Source organism: Embiotoca jacksoni, unplaced genomic scaffold, assembly GCF_022577435.1.
Source record: "Embiotoca jacksoni isolate LCO1_2020_lvr unplaced genomic scaffold, fEmbJac1.0.p SCAF_87, whole genome shotgun sequence".
Taxonomy (NCBI): domain Eukaryota; kingdom Metazoa; phylum Chordata; class Actinopteri; family Embiotocidae; genus Embiotoca; species Embiotoca jacksoni.
The window spans coordinates 103,665-128,522 of record NW_027185444.1 but is presented as its reverse complement, the minus strand read 5'-3'; the positions used below and the strand labels follow the sequence as shown (position 1 = coordinate 128,522).

General features: G+C 42.7%; 1 protein-coding gene across 4 annotated transcripts in view; it reads right to left on the bottom strand.

Annotated features, from left to right (window-relative positions):
* Positions 1-4,409: 4,409 nt before the first annotated feature.
* The window catches only part of dlg5a (discs, large homolog 5a (Drosophila)), a 41,522-nt gene continuing 21,073 nt past the window's right edge, over positions 4,410-24,858 (bottom strand). For 2 of the 4 annotated variants that reach the window (XM_069139946.1, XM_069139947.1), the window contains exons 11-34: positions 23,809-23,941; positions 23,563-23,690; positions 23,295-23,470; positions 23,103-23,206; positions 21,066-21,158; positions 19,785-20,834; positions 19,120-19,240; positions 18,871-19,015; positions 18,403-18,536; positions 18,189-18,278; positions 17,253-17,421; positions 16,480-16,557; positions 15,308-15,470; positions 13,754-13,887; positions 12,807-12,971; positions 12,503-12,686; positions 11,679-11,827; positions 9,515-9,685; positions 8,670-8,860; positions 8,435-8,578; positions 7,699-7,826; positions 7,363-7,472; positions 6,726-6,835; positions 4,410-6,597 (exon numbers count right to left, since the gene is read on the bottom strand). In XM_069139946.1, the coding sequence (XP_068996047.1) occupies positions 6,494-6,597; positions 6,726-6,835; positions 7,363-7,472; positions 7,699-7,826; positions 8,435-8,578; positions 8,670-8,860; positions 9,515-9,685; positions 11,679-11,827; positions 12,503-12,686; positions 12,807-12,971; positions 13,754-13,887; positions 15,308-15,470; positions 16,480-16,557; positions 17,253-17,421; positions 18,189-18,278; positions 18,403-18,536; positions 18,871-19,015; positions 19,120-19,240; positions 19,785-20,834; positions 21,066-21,158; positions 23,103-23,206; positions 23,295-23,470; positions 23,563-23,690; positions 23,809-23,941 (4,174 nt within the window). In that variant the 3' untranslated portion in view covers positions 4,410-6,493. The remainder of the gene's footprint in view (positions 6,598-6,725; positions 6,836-7,362; positions 7,473-7,698; positions 7,827-8,434; positions 8,579-8,669; positions 8,861-9,514; positions 9,686-11,678; positions 11,828-12,502; positions 12,687-12,806; positions 12,972-13,753; positions 13,888-15,307; positions 15,471-16,479; positions 16,558-17,252; positions 17,422-18,188; positions 18,279-18,402; positions 18,537-18,870; positions 19,016-19,119; positions 19,241-19,784; positions 20,835-21,065; positions 21,159-23,102; positions 23,207-23,294; positions 23,471-23,562; positions 23,691-23,808; positions 23,942-24,858) is intronic. The other 2 variants (XM_069139948.1, XM_069139949.1) reach the window with 2 other exon arrangements.

The window sequence follows — 24,858 nt, the reverse complement described above, 5'->3', positions numbered from 1 at the left end:
ACTGCCGTGAGTCTTTAAAACGGGAGGTTGGGGGGTGGGGGGAGGGTACAGAAGGGGTTGAGCTGTAAAGCAGGGCAATCTGCAAATTACAACACTCCAGAGTTATGACTGTCTACGCAAGCATTTCGACTTCACATAAAAGAGAAGCAGTGCAAGCCAACACTGCTGTCCACCATTAGTTAGTATACTGAATATGAGTTATAGAACGAAAGTAAACTTCACGGCACAGAGGTTTTGTTTTTTTCCTCACCACATTTGCATCAAGATAGCTTCAGATTGGCTCTGCAGCAAAATACCAAGATCTAAATCAGAAGCGAAAGTAAGGTTTCAACTATGAAGCACACCTTTTTTTTTTTTTGCTCTATACGTGGTAAGATGTATGTTGTGGTGCCACTAAAGAGCATCTGGTCAGCAAGTGTTCAGGCAGCTGGATTAGGAAGGGCCTTGAACAGCACCTCTGATGTTGTCCTCCTGCTGGTAAAATAGTGAACTGTCACATTAAAAGGCAAAAGATGCTGCTGTAAAAGAAAGACATGCTCTGCCATCAGGGAGCACTGCCTTTTTTTTTTTTTTTTTCAAAATGTACTGATGGTTGTTGAAATAGTAATTAAAAAAAATACAAACTTCTAATGTTTCATGATTACAAAATACTTCTGCGTATAATTTATGCCCGAAATTTTGATTCTCTGGTAAATGTCACTGAAAACAACAGGGAAATAAATCCTGTCACGATACATGCTCCGTGTTCGAGCCAAACAATAAGTCCCCCCATAGAGGTCACCAAAAGTGAGATCATCAGCGCCACACGCTACATACATTACGTCATAATAAATCATGCTGGTGTTTATTGTTGGAGGCGATTTGACTTGATCATCCCCGATGAAAGGCCAGCTGTTGTGCGAGCGGTTCCTGTGGGCCAGTGTAGAAGTTTAGCCGAAGGGCCTCAGTGCTGGCAGATGAAAAGATTACCTCGAGAGCAGTGGTGATCCCGCAGGACGTTTGGAGATGCCAGAGTTAACACGATGGAGAACCAGGAGATGGCCGAACAGATGGATTCATCTCGTCACGCCGCGAGATGTGAAAGAGGGAAACATGCCTACTCGCTTCAACAACGAGATCTGACGTGAGCCGGGAAAGGCCACGGTTTGCCAGCGCGGACTACAAAGATCCTTCACGGTCACGCTTTGAGACTTCTCAAGTTCAGTTGAGCTGTCAGCAGCTGTCTTGAAACAGACACCCCAGCAGGAGGGTTGGAGACCCTACTCCTTTCTAAAACAGGCAAGAGGGGACTTGGAGGACATAAAGAATTGGAGCACAGTATAGTTGACCTGCAAATAGCGGCATATCAGATTTAGAGTGTAATTAATGACCAAAACCTTGAGCAGCATTCTCAGGAGAACATCATAGGAACAATGAACGTTTTCATCTCCACTGTACAGTTACAAGGCCCCGAGTTGCAGGCAGTTTGAGGCGTTAGATATGGTGGATGTTCTGGAGACACTGGGCGCTCTCTTGCCCCACTGAACATGACAGGCGGCTGGAGGGTGGTCATTCACTGTGACATTATTGGCTACAGGACCATGTGACCCCAGATGCGTAGCGAAACAACCTCAAACTGGAGTCACTTAATCAACCAAGATCTGGTGAAACTACGGGCTGTTCAATTGCATGGAAACTACGTCTGATAGAATATAGAGATATACATTATGCTTGAATTATACTGTGTTTCTAAGCCAAGGCCTGTATTTCTCAAACTTCAAAGAATTACCCTTATAAATGCCAATTTATTGTTATTCACTGTGTCACAAAAACTAAAATGCAATAATTCAAGGCTATGCTTCGCTCCAAAAAAAAAAAATCCTCATATTTTACAGACCGATTTGTTGTTTGACTTGATTTTAATATTAAAGAGAATTCTTTGTATCGGTGTCTGAAATAACCACAATCTAATGTATGGTAATATATAAAATAGGGATGAAATTACAGTGAATTTACACAAAAATGAAACTAAAATGGAACAAGAAATTGTGGCTCTGGCAGACAATGTTAATTCGAAAAATCCTACAATAGGAAGAATTTAGAACCACACTGACAAGTCACCTTTGTCTCTACTGCAGACATCTAGAGTAAAAAGTATTTTTTTAATTGTAGGAAACTGGATAATTGGCCTACCTTTCATTTTTAAGTTTGTGAGTATAAGTAAAAGGGGAGTGGTTTTACTTCTCTTTAAGTAAAAAAAAAAAAAAAAAAAGCAGTTTGGTAAATACAAGGCCTGGCCAATAAGATTACCTGATTTAATAGAGTTACTTAGTGACTCATATCTGCAATATATTTTATAATACAGTGAAGAAACTCCAGTTTCTTGACTAGATAAAGCTTATTGGATGTGATGGAGTCTTCTATTTATGTGAGGATATCACACATTGATCTGCTTCAAACTGCAGCACATGATTTATGGCCGTAGTGCTGCTGAAGAATAGATAGAGCCATAGTGTGTAAGTACAGCATCTTTTTTTTTCAATGCTGAGGCAAGGCCACGTCTTTATCTCTCTCGGAGATCCAGGCAGATTTTGTCACCCCACCTTATCTTATCTCTGAAATTGAAGGCCATTTCATCCGACACCTTTTCATTTGCTGCTGCTTTCAGTGAAATGGATTCACTTTTGTTCTGAAAGGACAATGTCACGTTTGAGCTAGTAACTGAACATTTTCTCTCAAATCTGTTTTTGTCTTTTAATAGTTCAGTGTGTAAGATTTAGGGAGATAGGCAGAAATAAAATATGATCTTTTTTTTTTCATTAGTGTCTAATCGCATGAAACTAAGAATTGTTGTGATTTTATCACCTCAGAATGAGCCTTTCATATGAAGCGGGTCTTCTACCACAGAGAACGCCATGTTGCACCGCCATTTTTCTGCAGTAACCCAGATGGGACCATAAACCAAACAGAGGGCCTTTAGCAGTTTTATGCAGGTTTCGCTGCCACCATAGATTCACTGACATTGCTTGGAAGAGGCAAGGGGCTCTCAGTGGGTTGCAATCTGCAACCTCACCACTACGGAGTACTAAATCCTTACTCTTACTTTTCCAGAAGCGCACCTACTTAAATGTAGTCTAAGTAGGCCTACATTTAGGCTACTTGGATACAAGTGCACTTACATTGAGCACTCGTAGGCTATGTTAACACTTAACTTGTAATACACCACATCTTAGAACTTACACGCAAGTACAATAGCTTTCATGTGTAAACGTACTTGCACAGTGCATGAATTTGAACTGGGTAGTGTTGTCTCAAATCGCATGATGCAGTTCTGCACCTCACCCGAAATAACAATAATAACCCGCGAAAATATCAGCCGGCGTTGTTTTGGTCATTTTACAAAATAAAAAAGTTTTTGTGCCCCCTGTTTCTCACATACAATGAACATACTAACTGGCTTCTATTCGACAGTTGTGGTCCAAAAAGCACTTGCATGTATCACCTGTGTATCACCTTACCTGTGGAGTGGTAGTGTGGTGTTTGCTGCAACAGGTGAAGCTTCATCGCCCGCCATTTTACTGCAGTTTGAAAACAGGTAAGTGGCCCCGCCCCTTCCACTTTGTACCACTATGGTGACCGTGGAGGGTGACAAGTGTCCAGCCTCACGTTATATTTTTGCACCGTTTTGAGTAGTACGCCATCTGGGTACACGGTGCACTATATGTTGCTATACTTGCCAGAGCCACAACCTGAAAGAGATGCCCACATTTTTTTCCTAGAACAGGCCAAAAAATGTGTCCGGATGTAGGGCCGCAGGCCAAAAATAACCCTTTATGTTATGTAGAATCATTTAATTCAATGTGATTTATTTTACAGAAAATGAAGATTCTAAATCTCAAATAAAATATCCAAATATAAAGAAAAAAAACTTCTCTTTAAATCGGTGTAATATTAATTCTATTATTTTGCAGAAATGATTGTCAACAGTCATCTTGCCAATTTTTTGCCACTGCCCCGATCTCTCATGTTGACTGGCAGCCCAAAGTCAGTGACGTAAGACACACTAACAGCACAGGCATTAGCAGGAGAGAGAGAGAGAGAGAGAGAGAGAATATATACCATAACTCTTGGTAGATAAGACATGGGTCAATGTAATTTAAGATGAATAGTAACACAGCATTATTCGGTACATTAGGCACTTAAGAATAAGGAGAATGACCACCAGCTTGTTAATGCCATGGTGGGCCAAAACAATGAAGGTGTGGGCCAAACTTGGCCCGCAGGCCAAAATCAGCCCAGTTGGGGCTGCTTTGGTCCAAACCATCCTCCACAAAGCAATGACCACAGAAAAAGGCAAACTAAGGCAATACATTTTTCATTATCAGAGCTGTAGAAAAAAAGATAAAAATGCAAACTCCACGAGTCCATGATGTGATACAGAAAATGAGTTTTATTCTCATGTTAATGTCTCAACATACAAATCACATTCTTTTTAATAAAAGAAAAGTTCAATCAGTACCTGGCATCTAGACTTTCTCTAAAAATACAACCATTTCACGTTGTATTCCGCTCTAACATATGCTATCTACTCAGAAAAATAGTAACGTTACAGTTTGCTTCTGCTTACTCTTTTAGCCCATTAGTCAAACTGGTGGACCAATTTCTGTTTGAAAAACTGTGCAAGAATAGATCCCTTTTTAATAATTCAAATAAGAAGTGATCCTTTTTTTCTAATTAAGAATAAAAGGCCATCAATGAAATGTAAGGAACTGATGTGATACATAAAAACGTGAATTAGTTACAGTAGAAATTATAGTACCTATTCATAGTCTGCTGGAAACCTAGGAACAGTTACATGTTTAAGGTTCACAGATAAACAAGTGCAAAACAGAAATAAAAGGATAAAGTTGCCTTAGTGGATTTTGGCACAATAAGATACAGGATATGGTTTCGAGGAAGGGCACAATATTTTTGTCAATATTTTATGCCTCCTGAATAAAAAATACAATTAAATAACAATGAAAAGTCACTAACATTTAAATGGATCAGAGGAAAATCCTTTAAAGATATTACCCTGCAAATTTTGCTTCATAGTGTCTCTTTTTATGAGTACATCAATAAGTGACTGACAACCAACCACAAAGAAAAACAAAAATAAATTCTTGAAAAAAGAAAAAACATGCTAATACCTGCTAAAACATGACTTGACCGCCAGACGTTCCTAGGCGTATGACCTAGTGAAAATACATGTAATATACATATACATGTAATATATATATATATATATATATATAAAAAAAATTTAAAATACATGTAATATATATATATTACATGTATTTTAATTTTTATATATATATTGTTTTTTTTCTCAGATGTATCTGCATACTGTATATGGTATACTCTATATTGTTGTTAAATATATGTTAAAGAGATTGAATGATAGTTACACAGTGGTCCGTCTAGCCCTGGAGTGCATTCTGAGGAGTAAACCCGTTGGCCGCCACTTCGACCTACCCTCCCAACCTCACCATTGTCATGCGCTCTACACTGTACTGGTCTAAAACCGGCCCGTAAGTCATCTAGTCCACGATACATCAGATCTCGAAGAAAAAAACTGTTCATAAATCCTCAACGTTCCGGCTAAGTGACCAAAGGGCTGGTTTCAGACCAGGCTTCTTCTCCGAAGGCACTTCCGAAAGGCCCATAAATTGTCCACACACCCAGCTACTACAGGAAACACAATGCATAGAGCAAACATCAATGTGTTTTGATTTTTCATGGCCGTCACTGCTGGCAGTCAGGTTCAGTAAGACCACAGCTACATACTTCAAGAGGTTTGATGCTTTTTGCACTTTTGCGAATGAAACACTACGAGGAATGTGATGTCTGATCCTGGCATTCCATTTCTATAGCATCGTGATAACAACCAGCTCAGTTGAATTTGCCATTACAATTATGAACAACAGTCTCAATGTTGTTTTCGCACTCTCACACACACACACACACACACACACACACACACACACACAAATACAATTAGTTGTCAGTCGTCATTAAATGGGTGCATAATTGCAGGGAAACCACAAATGTCATTTGGTACACGGGCGGGTCAAGGGTGGCTGAACTTCATTAGTGTTGAGGTTTGTGTACATTTGGGGGGGGGGGGGGGACACACACACTCATTCAAGCAAATATTGAACATCAATAATCAGACTTGTCTTATGACTGTAAACGGACGCTTACACAGCAGCATTACAAACACACCACCAGAAACCCTTAGGGAAGACTGAATGAACTTTAACGTCGATATCCAGTGCTACTAACCTGCTCTGGAGTACATCAGAAATAAAGGAGGCTCTAATTATAAATCATAACAAAGACAAAATAAAAAAATATCAATAATTTACACAACTAGCTCACTGTAGTGTACCTATTGGTATAGAGTGAAAGGGTTAATTAGTGTTTGGGGAATGGAGATGAACCCGCAGCTTGCTGTAGTGGCAGCTCATCTCCTCTAGGGGCAGCCGAGTGGAGTCCACAGGACTTTACTTTGTTCTTGATCAACTATAGTCATGATCTGAGTGCAAATGTAGGGGAGGGTGCCACCTTGGACAATACCTGAAAAGAAAATATGAACGTTTATCACAGTGCAAACATTTTATTTATTTTTTTTACAACACAAAATGGACACATTAACTGGTGGACAATGTGGTTGGTTTTTTTTAGATAATTTGACTCATACGAACCTGTGAAGAATTTGCTGTACTCTTGCTCTATCTTCTGTGCACTTTCAAATTGCTCCTTGGAATGTTTCTGAGATACTTTGTCCCGCAGATAAACCGGATCTTTCTGTTCCCTTTAAAAATAAATAAAAATAAAAAATAGAAAAGAAGGAGCGGGTCATTCAGATTAGAGTCAAGGAGGTATAAATCCAACACGTGGCCACTTGTCTTACTTACATTTTGATTGTGTATAATTGAGCCGTCTATCCCTCAAAGCCGCTAATACTGTTAACCGATACATCTGATAATCTTAACTGATAAATGTATCTGCTCAAATTTAGATTTCACTTGTTGGGTATTTTGTCAGGTGAGACAGAAGCCTCTTCTGAAAATCATTACAAATTATGAATCAAATTCAATTTATGACTAACTTTCAATATTTGACAACTGTCAGAAGAATTCTGGCAAACATCTACAAACACAATGTGAAGAAAGGATACGGCACTTGTACAGAGAGACTTAATTTTTTTTTAAATAAGGAAAGAAAACAAGCATGTTTCACCAGTTGTTTGGGATTATGCAAGTGTGTGCGTTGGAGTGGGGTGTTTTGACAAGAGGACATTCCCATCATCACTCTGTCCTAATTTGCGTTGCTACTTACTTGATCTGCTTGGCGTTTTTGTAGCGGACGAAGACCACAATTGGATAAATGTGAACGCTGTGGAGCCTCTCGATGGCGTGCGGGGCGATGTCGAGCAAACAGTGACAGCCCTATAACCCGACACGAGTTTAACAGTGACACACTGATTCAAAATGCTTGACCAGGTCTGCTGTTACGAACAGGGATCTTGATGTGTAAGACTTAAGAGCTGCAATAGTGATATCCTATCTGGAGTGAATGCAGAGATTAAAAAGACAGATAGAAGCCACTTCATCCTTCTTGATGAAATCTGAAGAGAGAGAGAAAAAAAAAGAAAAAAGAAGCACAGACGAATACCTTATCTGTTATTTCCTTTATAGAAGCAACAGTGGTCACATCAAAATGTCCACTCCTGCGCTTGTAGTCGATGAAGAGGCAGTCTTTGACGCCCCGCTCGATGGCTTGCTGGGATGCCTTCATCACCTCTGCAGATGTGACAGAAAGAGAGCGAGAGTGAAGGAAAACTGCTTATGGAACAAAGTATGGATAGTATGTTACAATCTACATATTTCCTAATTTGTACTCTACACTTTCAAACCTAAAAAATCACACTTTCGGTTCGTCTATAATACCCAATAACTATTAAGAATCTTGAGACTGCAGTATTTAAACCCCTGATTTGTAAAGACTATTTTCCATCGAAACCAGCTGCATCACATTGCGGCTCCGACACAGCCGCCAAAGCTGATCGCATTCCATTCTCGACTGCGCTTGCTATTCCACCAGACGTTCACAAAAAAAAAAAATGGACACAAAAAATATGCATCTCGTCTATTTTCGACAGACGCTGGTATAAAACGGCATCAAGCTGTCGGAAGTCAGAGGAACGGCATGGAGAATCCGCTCAATTTTCAAAATAAAAAAAACTCTCGAATGTACCGACGATCACGTCACTATAGCAACTACACTCCCGGTCTATCAAGTAGCTGAAGAAATGTGTTCTCTCCCCGCTAACAGGCGCGTGACGTGACGGGCCTGCGCTCTGTGGAATACCTGAGTAACACTGACAAACATCTGGATGAAGTGAACTCACCCAGAACACATCTGCAGAACTTCCCAGGAGATTCTTTCACCAGCATCTCCTTTACAGCATCAGTGAGCGGCCCGAGGATGAGCACCGGCCGGGGAGAGGTGCACTCCACTTTCTGGACCCTCTGGTATGCCAGGCTCACACAGTCTGACCAACAGAAAACACAGGTGGTCAGTCACGAGCGATGTTTAACGCTTCCTATTGTTCTTACCGAAGGCATCTAAACTTCTCTTCTCACCATCAAGGAAGGGGATGGAATCTGTGCTGATGGTGTCCAGAGCCACCATCTCTTTGCTGTCTTTGGAGCTGCTGCGTTTGTGTTTTTGCTTCCTCCTGAAAAAGGATCTGCGGGCTGCTGCGGAGAGAGTCTTACTGGAATCTTCCTTCATTTCTGTCACACTGTGTCTGCGGTAAAATTCTTGGTCCATCCTACATCACACACAAAAAAACAAAACGCAGATTTTAACTCAGAGGATCCAAACACACACACAAAAAAAGCCATCCGTTCATCAGCTCTGAAAATGTACAATCTGACCACATCAGAAATCGAATGCGTTAATAGTCACTCTGAGCAGCTACACTGAAAGTGAAAAGACCGTTGTCGTGTGGTATTGTTTAAAAAACCGAGATAAAAGCGCACATTTTCACTCGAGGATTGTTTTTTTTCTGTTCACTAAGGTTAGAGCAAAGGAAGCTCCGAGGGGCAAGATTGGTTGACAAAATAATACATTTTTCCTCGAGACTTCAGACTCTGTACTCTGGAGTTTCAGTTACAAACATGAGTGACATTTACATTTGTTCAGAATTTATTGTTATTGTCTACTGGTCACTCAGGTCCAGAATAAGCACAAACATTTAGCAATATCAGTGTATGTCTTCAGAGACACACAGGAAGATGGTAACAGATGGCCTTATATTACAGGTAAAATAAATAAATTTGAAAAAAAAAACCAGCAGTCCAAAACACACAAAAGAGAAGTGACTTCTGTCCTACGTCATGACTCCTAAATTGTAAGAGTACGGCGTAGATTGTCCGTCTCCAAAAATGTATGTGTGGAAGCGTGCTTTGCATTCTCTACCCACATGTACTTGCTGGGGATCTGCCCCCTCTGAATCTGCTGTGCGTTCTCATCTAGCTGCCAGGCCATCCAGGTCCCGAAGCTGCCCTTTGGTAAAGACTCATCCACGTACAGGATGTCATCCTTCTTAAAACTGAGGTCCCCCTCGGCCTCCCCCACCCGGTCGTAAAGTGCTCTGGCGGGAGGGAGAGACAGAGACAGATGGGGGAGTTATGAAAAGCGGGGCAGAGCCAACGAGCATGAAGTTGATAACGTGGGAGAGGAGGTGAGGTAGCGCGCGAGATCGGTGTGAGGAGAACAAGATAAAGAATCAGCGAGATGGACGAAGGGGAAGAAAGGAAGTGTGGAGAGAGTTTATCTATCGACCGTATGGGCCTTGTTTGCCTTCTGCTGGAGCCTCGTACGTCATTCCCAAGCAGCCTATCTGTGACAGCCAGGCAAGCTGAGTGTATTTACTGCAGATGACATCACAATCCCACTTGCCTATATGACAAGTGACTGCGGCAGCTGCGGCAACACGCTCCGACCAGACTCCCGGCAGTAAAACGTGACTATTTCAGAGCTTTAATTTTCCATTCGTATACAATGTACTTCTAAATGACCTGACGTAGCGAGTGGAGAGATTAGATCACCTAAATTTGTGGCGTGATCAGCATCACTGCGTCACAAAGTGGATCTGGGACATAATTGGCAAGATGAGAAAGACTCCAACTTGTACAAGGAGATCTGTAGTGCCGGTTCTATATATAGCAGGATGAAGAGACGAGCTTGGGAAAGATTTATGTGGTCCTTTTACCGAGTTATATACGGGGTCTGATTTATGCCACATGTCGCAAGCGTGATAAAACATGCTCACAAGCAAATTATATTATTTTACACAGACCGATATTAACTGCCAGTGGCACGCGCGCAATGCACCGCAAGTCATCAAGCAGAAATTCAACAGCCGAGAGACGTAACAGACGGCGGACATCGAGAAACCAAACACGGGAAGAAGACCGACACCACATAACCAAGGAGCCAACAAACACAAGAGAGTTTCTGCTAGGCGAGCACTGCAGCGATTAGACGCTCTCCACGGGTTAACTCTGCTCTGGAAGTTGAGTTCCGCTTGTGCAAATCAATATAACTTTTGAGGGTGGGAACAAAGAGAAGCACTGGCCCTTTTTATGATTGGTCACTTTTCGACACAATCATGCACACAAACTACCTCCTTGGACGTTTATTGATAGCTTCGATTAAGAGAACAAAAGGTTTGGCCACTGACCAGCGATAATACTATAGTATTCAAAACAAAACAAAAAAAGCAGGAGAAATGAGAGGAAGCAGTAGAATGGAAATGACATGATATCATGGATGAGGCTTACATTGAAAATAATGAATAATATTTATAATAATGTGAACATTGCAGAAAACAGGAGATGGTGAAGACTGTTTTTTTTTTTGTTGTTGCTTTTTTTTTTTTTGTCCCAGTAGTCGGTAAGAAAGACAGACACTTAAATTTGAATACTTAAAAAATCTGAAGGAATCACATGACACTAGTTATTAGAGAAGTGTCGCAGGTGAGCTGAGGTGATTTAGAAAGTAGGATGCAAGCTATTCTCCGATTTTTTTTTTTTCCCCCCTCCAAAAACACGAATCAACAGGAGAATTAAATATTAATTTGTGCGGTAGCAGCTCCACTCACACTTTAATTCAGACGGTGGCAGCAATTTACCCAGAAGCTGCTAAAAGTGACCAATTACAAGAGGGCCGGTGCCTCGCTTGGTGTCTGCCCCCAAATTGTCAGAGGCCAGGTCAATTTAAGTGAGCAGAACTCAAGTCTAAGAGCAAAGTAACCCATATATGTATATGCAGCGCTCGCTAAGTAGGAATTCTCTGGTTTGCGTTGGCTGCTTTGCTGCATAGCGCCATTCTCTGCATCTCACGAGGTTGTGTTTCTCACTTGCGTCTCCCCGTTTGACTCTTGGGTCGTTGAATTTGCGTATTGAAGTCTTACACCGTGCCAGTGGTGGTTAATATCTGCACGTGTGAGTAATATCATTTGCTCGTGAGCGTGTTTTCTCCCGTTCGTGACAACGTGACATAAATCTGGCGCCGCAGCGGTATTGCACACAATTCCAACAATGATCTTTGTGTAAGTGTAGTAGGTGTATATATACCCATACCTAATATAAAAGCCATCTCCTGGAACATCTTTGACCATGCTGAAGTCATCAGGCCGGTGCTGCACCTTTAACGTGACCGTCTCTGCAGGCTTCAGCATCTCAACGTACACCTCTTCTGCCGTCTTATTCTTCATATTCACCGAGTTATACTGAACGAAAACAAAACAGGTGAACTTCACGTCATAAAAAAAAAAAAAAAAAAAATGAACTCGGGGTGGGGAGGAGAGAAGTCTGATGATTGTTTACACTCATCTGTGAAACAACTGTCTGCCTGCGACGGGTCCGCTAGTAAACAGATACATTTCCTCCAAGCTTTCGGCTGTATTAAAGTGTCGCAGTATTGATTTGCGGCACAGGGGAAGGAAAAACCAAACAGGACGGAAGGACAGATTGATGCTGCGCAGCCTGGTGACAGAACTGCGTGGCAATTGAGAGAGCAGGCTCTTTGTGGCGGAGAGCGAGAATGGGGAGCACGTCAGGAATTATCTATTACCAGTTTGTGGTGCTCTGGATAAATTACCAACGGGGAGGGAGCGAGAACGCAGACGAGGAGATCAATGAAAAACAACGACAGGCGGGAAAGGAGGAATGCCAGCGCCTTACGGCAGTGCCCGTGTCTGAACGGCACACAAAGCTTTTATAGAGTCAGGAGACTGCGAACATCAAATCAGAGTTTAACTTTGAGAGCGCTGATGACATTTACATCTTTACGGTTTAACAAAAGTTCACGGCATAAATTTGGAAATGGACTGAAATTCCCACTCAAAAAGATTAATCTGACTGAATACAAATACTTGATGTACTCAAAATACAAAAGCCCAAACCTCCAGAATGACATCCCCAGCAAGAAGCCCATCAGGTCCTCTGGCAGGACTGTCCTCATCCAGACTCTCTATGTAGACACCCCGGAGGTTCCCTCCACAGAGTGTGACTCCCACTTCCACCCCAGGCCTGCGCACCATCACCAGCCGCGGCTCACCCGACTTCCTGCTGCCCTCAGACGGCATTCTGGAGGACAAAAAGAGTCCCGTTACAGAGACACTATAACGTATTGGTGCGGCATGAGACTGGCTTATTATCATGGAGAGGATCCTTTATCCGTTTATTGATCGTTGTGGACATGTTTACCTGATGAAATTGTGAGGGCTGGTAGTGGGTGTGGTCTGCTTGGAGGAGGGAGTGAGCGTTCCCTCATCCTGCTCGCTGAGTGTATCGATGGCGGAGTGATTGTCGGGTGTAGCCGCCCCGCTTCCCTGCGGAGTCGACTGAGTACTGACCGGCTCCAAACGGGAGCTGCAGAGAAAAATACTAAAGTTTTGGCTACACTGAACAAAAATGCCTGTGTAATGTGATTTTTACATTACAGAGTACTTACTTTATTATCTGAACATGTCAAACAGTTGAATCATTTATACTATTTCCAATAACAGTTTAGCATGAAAGCGACGCAAGAAGTTGTCCATTATAGAGAAAGTTTAATTCGGAAGTGCACAACAGGCGCTGCTGCTGCTGTTGTTGTTGTTCAGAAATTTTGTTACACTGAGCCTTCTTAGTATTAATCAAACAGAAAAGAGTCAGCAGTCTTACATTTTCTCTGCTGTTCTGTGCTTTATTAGATCCGAGATGTTGTCTTGCAATGCTACAACTTATTCTCTGCCCGAAACAACTTGATTAAGCCTCTTATTGAGAACATTGTTGACTGACCAGATCCATCAATTTAATTTTGACTGACTTATTTAAGCTCACAATGGTATACACACTGCTGTACGTGTGTTTTCAAATGTTAGATATTGGTGGAAGATAATCACAAGAAATTCCAGTACAGAATTAATGTTACATGTTTACACTTCGCACCTGCTGTTTCCGAAAAGTGCAAGTCAAAGAAAATGTATCATCTGGCCTCATGGCAAAAAAAAAAAGAAAAAAAAAGAAAAGCATTTAAAATGTAGGGGTTGTTCTTAAAACTGAAACATTTACTGAAATTGATCTGGGGATCGGCCAGGCAGAACACCTCGTACTCGGAATGAAAACAAACTCCACGCTGACGCACAATTCTTCAAGAAACACCGTGTTACCTGGAGCGAGAGTGGTTACCCAGCTGGTACATGTGTGGGTTGTACTGGGCCATGATGGTGATGGTGTCACATTGCTGGCCGATGATGAGTCGAGCTTGCTGCTCCGTAGCGTTCCGCAAGTTGATACCATTATACTGATAAATGAAGAAATGTGTGATTAGGGAGACAATTTTAGGAGATGATGATGTCATAAAAAGAACAGGGAGATAGGAACGCACTATGTGCCCAGTCTATTAGAGGCTTTAAGTCATTAGCGGTAGTTGGTGGAGAAGATATTCATGAGAGTTGACGGGAGATTAGCTGTACACCCATTTTCTAAGTCTTTAAAAAGAAAAAGAAAAAAAAAAGTGTGCATATTTCACGTTTTGTAAAGAGACCAGAAAGCCATTATTTTTCTTGCAATATCTGAAGGCCAACTTCCAATTCAGAAGCGCTGAAGCAATGCATGCTTAGTCACTACCGCATATTTATGATTTTTTTTTTTGTTTGTTTGTTGTCGTTTTATCTCCATGCGTCACGTATTGCAGGCATGAAAAACTTATGATTATATTGAACAGAGCTGTAGATGAAGACAGCCGGACATCACGCCAAAGCCTGTAATACAGCCATCAGTCCACGAGGCGATACGGTGTCAGTGTCACGTTTTGCCAGACCTCGGCGTGAAATGTAGACGCATGTGGTTGAGGCTCCAAAAAACATGAGGTTAGGTTTAGAAAATGTTATGGTTTGGATTAAATGTGTCTCCTAAAATGACTTGGTTAGGAAACAATAATGGTTTGAGTGAAATCACAAATTACACGTTACGTTATGTACATCGCATAAGTTACTTAACGTAGGTTATACAAGGCGCCCAGGCGAGAAAAAAAATGTGACGCTGACATAGTTATCCTCTAGTGTACCGACAAGTATATTAAATTATTTGGTGTGATATCGGGCTGTGACACCAGTGGGGTGAGTCTTAATAAAGGTATCTATTAATGTCTTACTTTAAAACAGAATTTTACTCCCATGTCCTTGATTTACTATAAAAATGTGAAAAGGGGAATATTTTCCTGGTACAGTCCTCTTCAGACATTGCTGGGTAATTAAAGGGGAAGTGAAAGGCTTTAGCACTATTAAAAGGGTCTGCTACCTTATGTGATAATGAAGCAAACCAAAACTGGGTAACACGCAACTAATTTCCAGCAAACTTGTGGTAGAATATAATCACTTCCTACTCAGTCTTTTTCTTTTAACTACTCAGACTGCGTATCATCCACAAGTACAGTAGACGCCCACTTGATGTGACTTTGCAACAGATTTTTAGCTCGTGCAGTTATTTGATATATGCATTTCAGACCGAATTAAAATACTGGGAACTGCGACAGCACTAATGAACACAGTCCTCCAGGAAGTGAATAAATGTATGGTAGGCAGCAAAATGACTGAGCCTTTGAGGAAAGCATATATTACTGGTATCTGTAATAGCTGCTCCCGTACACGCATCAGAGAGTGAAATCTTATTTATGCTGCTTGAAGCTGTAACCTTTTCGACATACAGTAGATTGTTCATACCTCCAGTAATTGGTCTCCGTACTCCAACCCTGCCTGGTGGGCGATGCTTCCTCCAGTAACTTTGGAGACAAAGATTCCTCCATTCTCTCCACTGACAATGGAGATGCCCAGGGGCTCAGCACCTTTGTGCACAATGACATTGCGGGGTTCCTCCAAGTATGGTCTGGTGGGGGTAAAAAAAAAAGAATATGCCTGAATGAACAGAGTCACAAAAAAAAGCAGTTACGGGACACAGGAGGAAAGAGAGGGGGTAAAAGGTGATCTGACATTTTCGCAGCTGGGCTGACCAATGTATTTGCAGCTCTGGGGAGTTACTTCCTACCCAGGCTTTTGCTATACATAATACAAAATCATAAACAAGCCTATGTTGTGTTTAAAGAATGTTTGAACCCGGGTTTAAACATCCCACCAACCCTGTAATGGATCACCTCTCCATCGCACCACCCAATGTCCGGCTTAAAGAAAAAAAAACTGGACAGGGTTAGAGTACAGAGACACTATGTACAACAGTGAAAGCGCAGACACAAGTGAAATCCCTTCACATGAAGGAGATTTGCGTGAACTTCGCATGTCTTCATAACAAGGTGGCTTTGGACATGGCTTGCAATTTAATGAAGGCAGATAAGAGGAAATGGATTAGCAGCCAGAGTGCTGATGTACAAACAAGACCATGACCCAGAAGCTACGAGGCTCAATAATAATACCATTGCATAACATACATACTGAAGACTAGAGGGTGACGTGGCTTAAGGCCAAAATGCACACATGCATATTTGACCATGTCAGCATCATAAGAGCACGGACGCGACATGCACTGTCCCAGATTCAAGTGGGTTTTCCGACATGGAGGGCGACATGTGCAGGCACGTAAACAAAACTCAACCTTTGAAGTTCACGAATCAAGGTTTTTGTTTCCTAAGGCGCAAATCATACTGTTGCATGCAAAGAAGTAGCAGTCTCAGAATTACGCTGCTCTGTTGGGGTGGGTGAAAAACATCACAAAACTATATAGTGCATGTGAAGCGCACGGGACTATTCAGCTCCTTTGTATTATCTACCCAACCGCACTGAGATGTGTGAACAGCGTGAACTCAGGGGGCGGGTCGGGGTGAGAGGGGGGGTGGGGGGGGGGGGCATTCCCTTGTTTGTAGCACTGGTGATGGAGAACAAACCTGAGGCTCCTGAGAGAGGAGAACCTCGGCCTTGCAGCCAGAGGAATCCTTAGAAAAGAGCGATTACGGTAAAGAGATCTGGAAGCGGAAAGTTGCAAAGAGGCGGGAGGAAGATAAAGAGGAGAATGGAGGACAGGTATCATACAGAGACAGTAACAGTGTAAAAGAGATGAGTTGGCAGTACAATATGGGACAGAGATGTTGGAGGAAGGAATAAAATAAAAATCCAACACACTGGTAAATCACTGCTTCTTTGGAAACAGCAAGAGCCTTCCATAAATTTTATTAGGAGTTTTAATAGGATTTCGATGTGAATTTCAATGAGGGATTGCACAGCTCTGACCATGATAGACCTGTTGCCTGGCAACGCCTTTTGAAATAGCCTAAGAGGATCCCTGAGGACTGACGTAGGCCATATCGTACCCGTTTCTAGAACAATCCTTATAATCATACTCCACATCATTCATCCAACAACTACACCATTTGTAAAGCCATTTTGTCAGTATCTCAGTCCCGTAGCAAAGACCGCACTGATCAACTAGAGACCAATAACGATCACCTGATTAATATTCGGAACAGGATATCCACGATAGAAGGCCTCTGATTTTACAGTGTACAATTTTGGAGAGTCAAAAATATTTCAACAAGCTAAAATATGGCATCGAGGAGCACCGCAATAGTACATATGTGACCCAGTAAGTCATGGACAGTTTATTTCTGCTATATCACCTTTGAAAAATATTTGTATCTATGAACACTCCTTTCCGTCATACCTGTCTTTCCTTCGCTCCCCTATCGGCAGTGGGCTGACTGAGATCCGAGGTAAAGTGGAAATGGAGCCTTGCGATTGGCTGCTGGCAAACGAGGAAGTCTCCAGATTGAGTGGCGATTGCGGCGGTGTGATGAGACTGGGACTGCTACACTCGGAGTGCGAGAGGGAGCCTGGATTTAGAGGAAGAGTAGCAGAAAGGGACAGAATGAGGCCGTGTAGTCGTAAGATGATTGTTAAATCTCACATGAAGGTACTTCTGCAATACACATTGAAATCTGATTACAAATTTCATTTCAGACCATTTTGTGATACATGGAGGTTTTATAAAGGTTATCAAGCATCTCATATCACTTGTCCCACAGCCACCAATATCCTGAGGCTTCATCTTTGACAAGAATATTGCTACCCGAGCTGCTGCCGCCTGTGGATAGGTTCTTGCTTTTGGTGTCTATGCCTGTTTCGCAGCACTGAACGCTTAGAAACACTTCATGTGAAAAGAAATTGGTGTCTAACAACCCAGGGTTCAGATTAGCAGATCTTGAAGTGCCTGTAGACTAATTATACCTGGACATATTATGTTTTTGTCTAAACACATTTTGACAACTGATGCACATCAACACCTTGTGTAGAAGAGATTAAAAGTGTCATATTTGGTGGTAACCAAAGGTTCAAACACGTTGACAAAATGCTTGTTTGCATCATCAGGGTTTAAAGGATTTCCACATCAGTAATTTAAGGTAGCTGCCTGTTTCGCCCTCAGCCCCAGCTGTTAAACCTTAAATCAAAACGTTTGTAGAGCATTGATCTCAGCCACCTCAACAAACCACACATTGGAACCAGTAAAAAGAACAAAAAGTGGCCAGATCAGCTGCCTTGCAGTTTGACAGTCATGTTTCAATACTCTTTTTTTTTTTTTTTTTACCAGTGAGCACAGTACCTCTGTCTGACCCCAGCATGGAGCGAGGGTAGCGGGGAGTGGAAGGGATTTTGATCCTCTCTGTGCGGTACTGAACATTATTGGAAGAACCTGGCAGAGGGATGAGACACAGGAATGAATGCTGTGACATAATATCCAAAAAGAGAAAGGAACGTCGAGTCTGTGACCTTTACGGACGTGTGCGTGTGTGTGTGTGCGTGAGTGTCAAACTGACCGAGCCGTGCACTGGAGGGCAGTGAGTTTGTACCGTGTGAAGCTCTGCTGCTGCGTGACGATGAGGATTCAGAGTAGTCGCTCGTGCGCTTCTGCTGGCTCAGGTCCAGGCTCAGACGACCCTGATGCTGTGGGCTGCAGACAAAAAAATAAATAAATAAAAAGAAGCCTTATGAAACAGTCATAACTGTGTATGCAGTACTTCGACAATTATTTGAACATATTTTTACTGTTCGGTGTTAACCAAACTGATGGGCTGAGCTGAGTCACAGCAGCAGAATATCGAGGCGAAGCAACTGTAGGCCATTGAATTTAATTATGTGATTTTGCATTTGGGAAAGAGACTAATTTAAAATGATTTACTCATCACATAGTGCCCATCAGAAACAGTGAATTGCCAATTAAAGAAGCCTCGACATGACATTAAACACGGGGGTCGAGGAAAGGTTGAGTGTGAAAAGGTGGTAACCTGGTGTGGTTGTGCTGGTGACAGATCTGGGATGCGACAGATGGACAGTTGCTGGTATGAACGCGGTGACTGCGCACGGTGTATACCGGATTCCTCATCACGGCCGTCACAGCGGGACAGGGAGACAGTCCCCGGTGGGCCGAATCTGACATGGCACAGACACGCCACCGTGTTAGCGAGAGCGGGAATCTTATAATTATACCGAGAGCATTTTTAAACATAGGTTTATGTAACATTTGGGAAACTCACTAGGAGGTAGGGTGCCATTGTAGACTGTAGGGACAAAGCCGACGCTGTGTCTATGAGAGCGGCTGGGGGAGGACCGCAGCATGTCCCGGGGCTCTGGTGAATGCTCGTCATTAGAGTAGCTCTGTGATGAATGACAGAAACAAACAGTTACAGTTTTTCCCTGCAGGGTGATAAAATAACATTACGTCCCGGGAGACAATTCTCCCCCCTTTGCTGGAGGTGCCATATGAGGATAAAAATGACAACACCAACATCGGCGCAAGAGTGAAATGAACATTTCTGTGTCCTTTCAGGGCCTGAAAAGGTAGCTAGGCACGGTTGTCTGGGCTCCAGGCACTGACTCAGCTCCTGGGCTGGGTGGCTATACCAGTGTAGAGGCATCAATCACTCAGACACTCTGGCTAAGAGGCAAGTCTCGGAGGCTTAACTCTGACGGGCTATAATTCTATTACAAAATGGATGCTTTGGCCCACTAGGAGGATTTGAAATGTCCCATTTTGAATTGTTCTCAAATGCATCATATTCTCTTTATTAGAGAAGCTCCAAATCAAAACTAGCTTGGGCCGATGCAGGGAGTAGGCAAAAGACGATTCAGAAGAGGAACTTTTAGTTGAAATTGCACCTGATAAAAACTCTAGAGCCACTTTCGAGGTAAAAGAACTCACTTGGAAGGTGGGAAGAGTGATGGTCTGGGGGGTCATCCTACGCCGAAGGGCGGGGGCAGATTTAGGGCGCGGCCTCTTTACCTCTGGCTCCTCCCCCCTGGTACGACCAATGTCCTCGTCACATGACTTCCTCGAGGTGAGGACCTTGCCGTCCAGGAAATAGTGGTTTCCGTTCCTGTCCCTCTCACGCTCGCTCCTCTCCCTGCTCTCTCCTGCTGCCATGGAGATGGCGGCATCCCCCTTGCCGTCGGAGGTGATCGTGCAGTCAGAAGCAGAGCTGCTTTGATGTTTGTGTTTGAATTTAAAAGAGTCACTGCGAGTGGGCGGGGTTGGAGGGGTCGGGGTGGGGGTGGAGGAGGAGGAGAGGGACTCTGTCTTTGAAGGCTGTGGGGAGTGAGAAGCTGCTGCAGCCGCTACTGTTGCAATCTGATTGGCCGCCATGTACTCCAACTTAGAGGAAGGGGTTTCAGGGCGTTTGAAAGTGTCTGGGTCAAAGATGGACTTCCTCTGTTTGGGTGATTTGTAGATGGAGAGTTGGGTGGCTGCCGAGACTGGACTGCTGTTATCTGGTGCAACCGACATACCTCCCACCATCATCTTGGGCCACGTGCCGCCACTGTGCTTCTTCTCCAGGGTTGTCTCCATTGTGATGCAGTCTGAGGAAGACACGGGGTCGAAGGGCAAAGACGAAGGCGCCTTTGTGTAGGGACAGCACTCTTGGAAAGCGCTGGGGCCATAGCGGCCAGTTCCCAAGTCTGAGGCGGGCCGGAGGCTCGTGGCATGGAGGGAACCTATGGAGAACGGCTTGCTCATGTCACCATACACCTCGTCAGATTCGCCTCTGACCTTCCTCCTCTCCCCAGAGATGCTACTTGTGCTGGCGCTTCCAACATCAGGGCAGAAGATGTCGGTCTGTGTCGAGCTGTTGTGTTTGAGGTTGCGGCTGTTGCGAGAGTGGATCTCTGACAGGTGAACGCGCCCGTTGGACTTGTCCGATGAGTCGCGCAGAGTCTCAAATATGTTCTGGCCTGAAGTGCTGTGAGGGAAAAACTGTGGGGAGGACAGATGAAGGGATGAGCCACAGCGGATGAACATAGCTCCCAAGTTTTGTGAACGATACACTGGCAAATAAAATGGTCATGCATTTGATACCTCAGCTCTCACAAATACACAGTTGAAGTTATGAACTGCTATGTAGGGCATGCAGAAGTAGAAAGAAAGATTTTCAGCGAGAAAGGGAGCAGAAAAGGAGCTCAGAGAGTGAGATGAATACTGGCCCACCTTCATGAGAGAGAGGCTAAGAGAGTCCCTGCAGCTCCTCAACAGAGCCTCACACTCTGTCACAGACTTGTTATCCAGAGCAATTCCATTTATCTGGGGAGTAAAGACATCAGAAATAAGGACAGGTCTTTCAACACAAAAGCAACATAGATGTCATTCTTTTTTGATATTCCTTGTGTGCATGTCTTGGGTGGCAGTTTTGTTAAAATAGATGCACATCTACAAACACATACAGGTGACATATCTCCTGAACATGACAGCGCCTGGGGCCCCGAGATGTGTCTCACGCTGCTGCGGTGGGGAAACCACCAGAAATCTAGGGCAGCACATTTCAGTTCAAGAACCCTCACACTGCAATCCGTACATTTCCATCATAATGGGCTCGACTTGAGAGGAATCTTTTTTTTTTCTTTTTTTTTTTTAAATGGTCAAAGAAATTAAATAGCAAAGTGGCTGCTATATTATGGCTGAGATTTAACATAAAATAAGTTGAGAGAACTTTCTGCTTAACCGAGAACAAGCATATTTCACTGCTAATTCAACTGTTTTTGTGCAAACGCAATTAAGGATTTAATAAGTCATATATAACCTGATACTCTAATGTGATTAACATGCACAAGGGGAAGATAACATCTGATACACTTCCATGATTAAGATCTCCAAACGCATCATATGTACTTACCATTACTAATTGCAGGTTGCTATCGTTTGGTGTATCAGTTTGCTGGTAACATGGAGGAAACTTTGGCTTTGCTGCCAAAGAGATATCTACATTCTCTGGGATTTGAAGTTAAAGCTCAAGTTTCATGCTTAAATTAAACTAACAGGGGAATTAGGATTTCTGCTGCAACTGGTAGAATAGCATTACAGATAGGGTCACTTTTCCATCTCTTTCAGAGATTCATAGTTCCATTTCTGACACTTTTCGTCTTCAAGTCATCTAAGGCCAAACACTGTAAGGAAAACATTGTGTGTGTGTGTGTGTGTGTGTGTGTGTGTGTGTGTGTGTGTGTGTGTGTGTGTGTGTGTGTGTGTGTGTGTGTGTGTGTGTGTGTGTGTGTGTGTGTGTGTTGCGATGCAGTGGTCAATCTTTAGATTTTGTGCAATTCTATTCCCATAACAGTATTTGCGTCTGTAGACTTCCACTAAAGTAATGAAAAGTTAACATATACATAATGTTACATAAACCAGGCAATGAATTCTATATAGATAAACCCTTCTATCAAAACCTTCAAAATATGGAGGAAAAAAAAAACCTGTAAACTTTGGTGAATGTACTTGCAACTGAAATGGACATTTCTTGTTCATACTATGAAAAAAAAACTCATTTATGGAAAACGGCCTTTAATTCTATAATGGGGATTTTGTTTAATATATCATTCATAGCCTGATTTATATATGATTTCATTCAAACAAAATTTGGCAACATCTGTTATATTTTTGGGGGACTGTTGACAGTATTTTATATAAATATGTAAAATCCCTTCTGTAAAAACCCTTGACTTTTGAACCTGGCTTTATCCAATGTTTAGATTTCGGTTCTAGAAATGTAAGCAAATTAGTGCATATTTAAATAGATAATGCCTCATTCGCATTATAAACTTAGGAAAACTACACACAAAAAAAAAAGAAAAAAAAAAAACTACAAAATAATTGTCTCATAAGTAATGAACTGGGGAAGTTTTATGGTTACGTCTATAAATTCCATTTTTCCCTGTATTAACCTGTAGTTTCTTGCCTTGAAGATGAGTGTATTGCAGCTGTGAGTCCAGAGACCTGACCACCTAGCCCTCTAAAGCTGCAAGTTTTTGAGGATTTCATCAAAAGAAGTAGACTTTCCTGCTTCCACTTCACAGACTTGGCCAAATCCCACCTTATCAGGGTTTGGAGTGTGGATACTGGGATGGATCAAGGTCTGGATTAGAAAGCCTAAAGGAACGTGTGTGAACTGCAGAGTGGTAGATGTGGAGAAAGGGAGTATAAAAAAATAAAAAAATAAAAACCCAGAGGATTTCACAGATGCTGACAGAGACTCACAGCAATCAGTCTGTCTCCGGCTGTGAGAGAACCCTCCCTGGCTGCCGGACTTCCCTGGACAATGGCGGTGACAAACACCCCGCTTTCCAGGCCAATGCCGCTGTCTGAGATACAGAGGAGAAAATGAAGTGATAAACAGAAAAACACACAAATACTTAAATCTCTTCATGGCAATCCAGCACTCTAATATACCTTTGTGTCCCACGAGGTTGATGTGAACAGGCGTGACCAGCCTTCCTCCCAGAGACTTCCTTCTTCGTACCACCATGTTGATCAATCCTCCACCGTTCAGGACCGCCTTCACCACCTGCTTCCTGTCCTTATTGGTCAAGTCGATGTCATTAATCTTCAGCAACCAATCATTCACTCTGGGAATCATACGAAAAGGAATCATGAGGAATTTAATAAACCTATAGTCCAGGAAAACACGCGCTGAATAGCTTCGCGAGGCGGCTCGTACCTTAACCTTCCATCTGCAATACTTCCTTTGTCCACCCTTGTAACAAATATTCCACAATCTCCTGGTAAATACGGATCATTTACCCCCTCTGCGATATCAAACCCAAGTGCCTTCAAATCCATGTCATCCTGTAAAAGGCAGTAATATAAATGTCAGTCAGCTCATTCGGTAAAACGCCACTGGCTCTCAGGAAACAAGCATGTCACCAAATCGTTCTCCGTAATAAGAGCCGAGTGCTGCTCTTACCCTGTCTTTCTCAAACTCAACCACCTCTGTCTCCCACTCCAGGGAGTCTGTGTCGATGGCTGAGTCGTGCGAGCTGTGGGCCATTAGCTGACAAAACCGGGCCTCCTTCTCCAGCTGGCTCTCCATCTTCTCCCTTAACAAAGGAGGACATCACACACACACACACACACACAGAGTCAAAGGTCAGCCACATGAGGACGGATGAGCAGAGGCAACAGAAAAACACATATCTGGTCTGTTGACTGAAAAAAATGTACAAACCAAAAGCTAGCTGGTCCTCTGAAGTTGCATCTACAGGGATAAAACATCATGCAGATATTTTAAATACGTTTTAACCTTCTTGTCATGTGGCTCAAAGTTTGTTTCAAAATGTCCCCGACGTCCTTTCTCACACTCACAGGCACCTTCCATTTTGCAGTTTAGGGAATCAAATTTATAGTTACTCAGTAGAAAACTAAAAGTAGACTGCACACAATGGCCCACTGTCAGTAAGATATATGGCGTCCTACTGAGGCATGCCTTCAGGGTTGTGGTGACATTAAAACCCCAATTGTACATTGTTCTTTACAGAGGATAGACGAAGAAATTCACAAAGTCACTGTATAATACATACTTTATATAGAGGGCAATTATACGATTTCAAGGCTCAGGAGCGGGAAGAAATAGCTGGTAAGTGTACAAGGTCAAGCGTCATAAAAACAACTGGTTATGGTTACATACAGTTAGTTCCTAGTTGAGATAAGGGGAATCAGACTTGACTTCCTTCAGCCTTGAAACCTGACCTTCTTTGCCATACACACTTCTGCCATACACACTTCTGCCAGCAGAGGGAGCTTTCACATGCAGTATAATCTTTCATATGCAGCAAGTTTAGAGACAGAGAGACAAAATGTGTATGCGTGTTCAAAAACACTGACGATTTCCAGGATTACACTTTAATCTGGGCAGGCAGAAATGTTGCCAGAAAAAACAACCGAGCTACATGATGTCTCCAAAGGCAGAATATCACAGCTTATGTCCTGCCACACACCGTGTGTGACAGTTTACAGA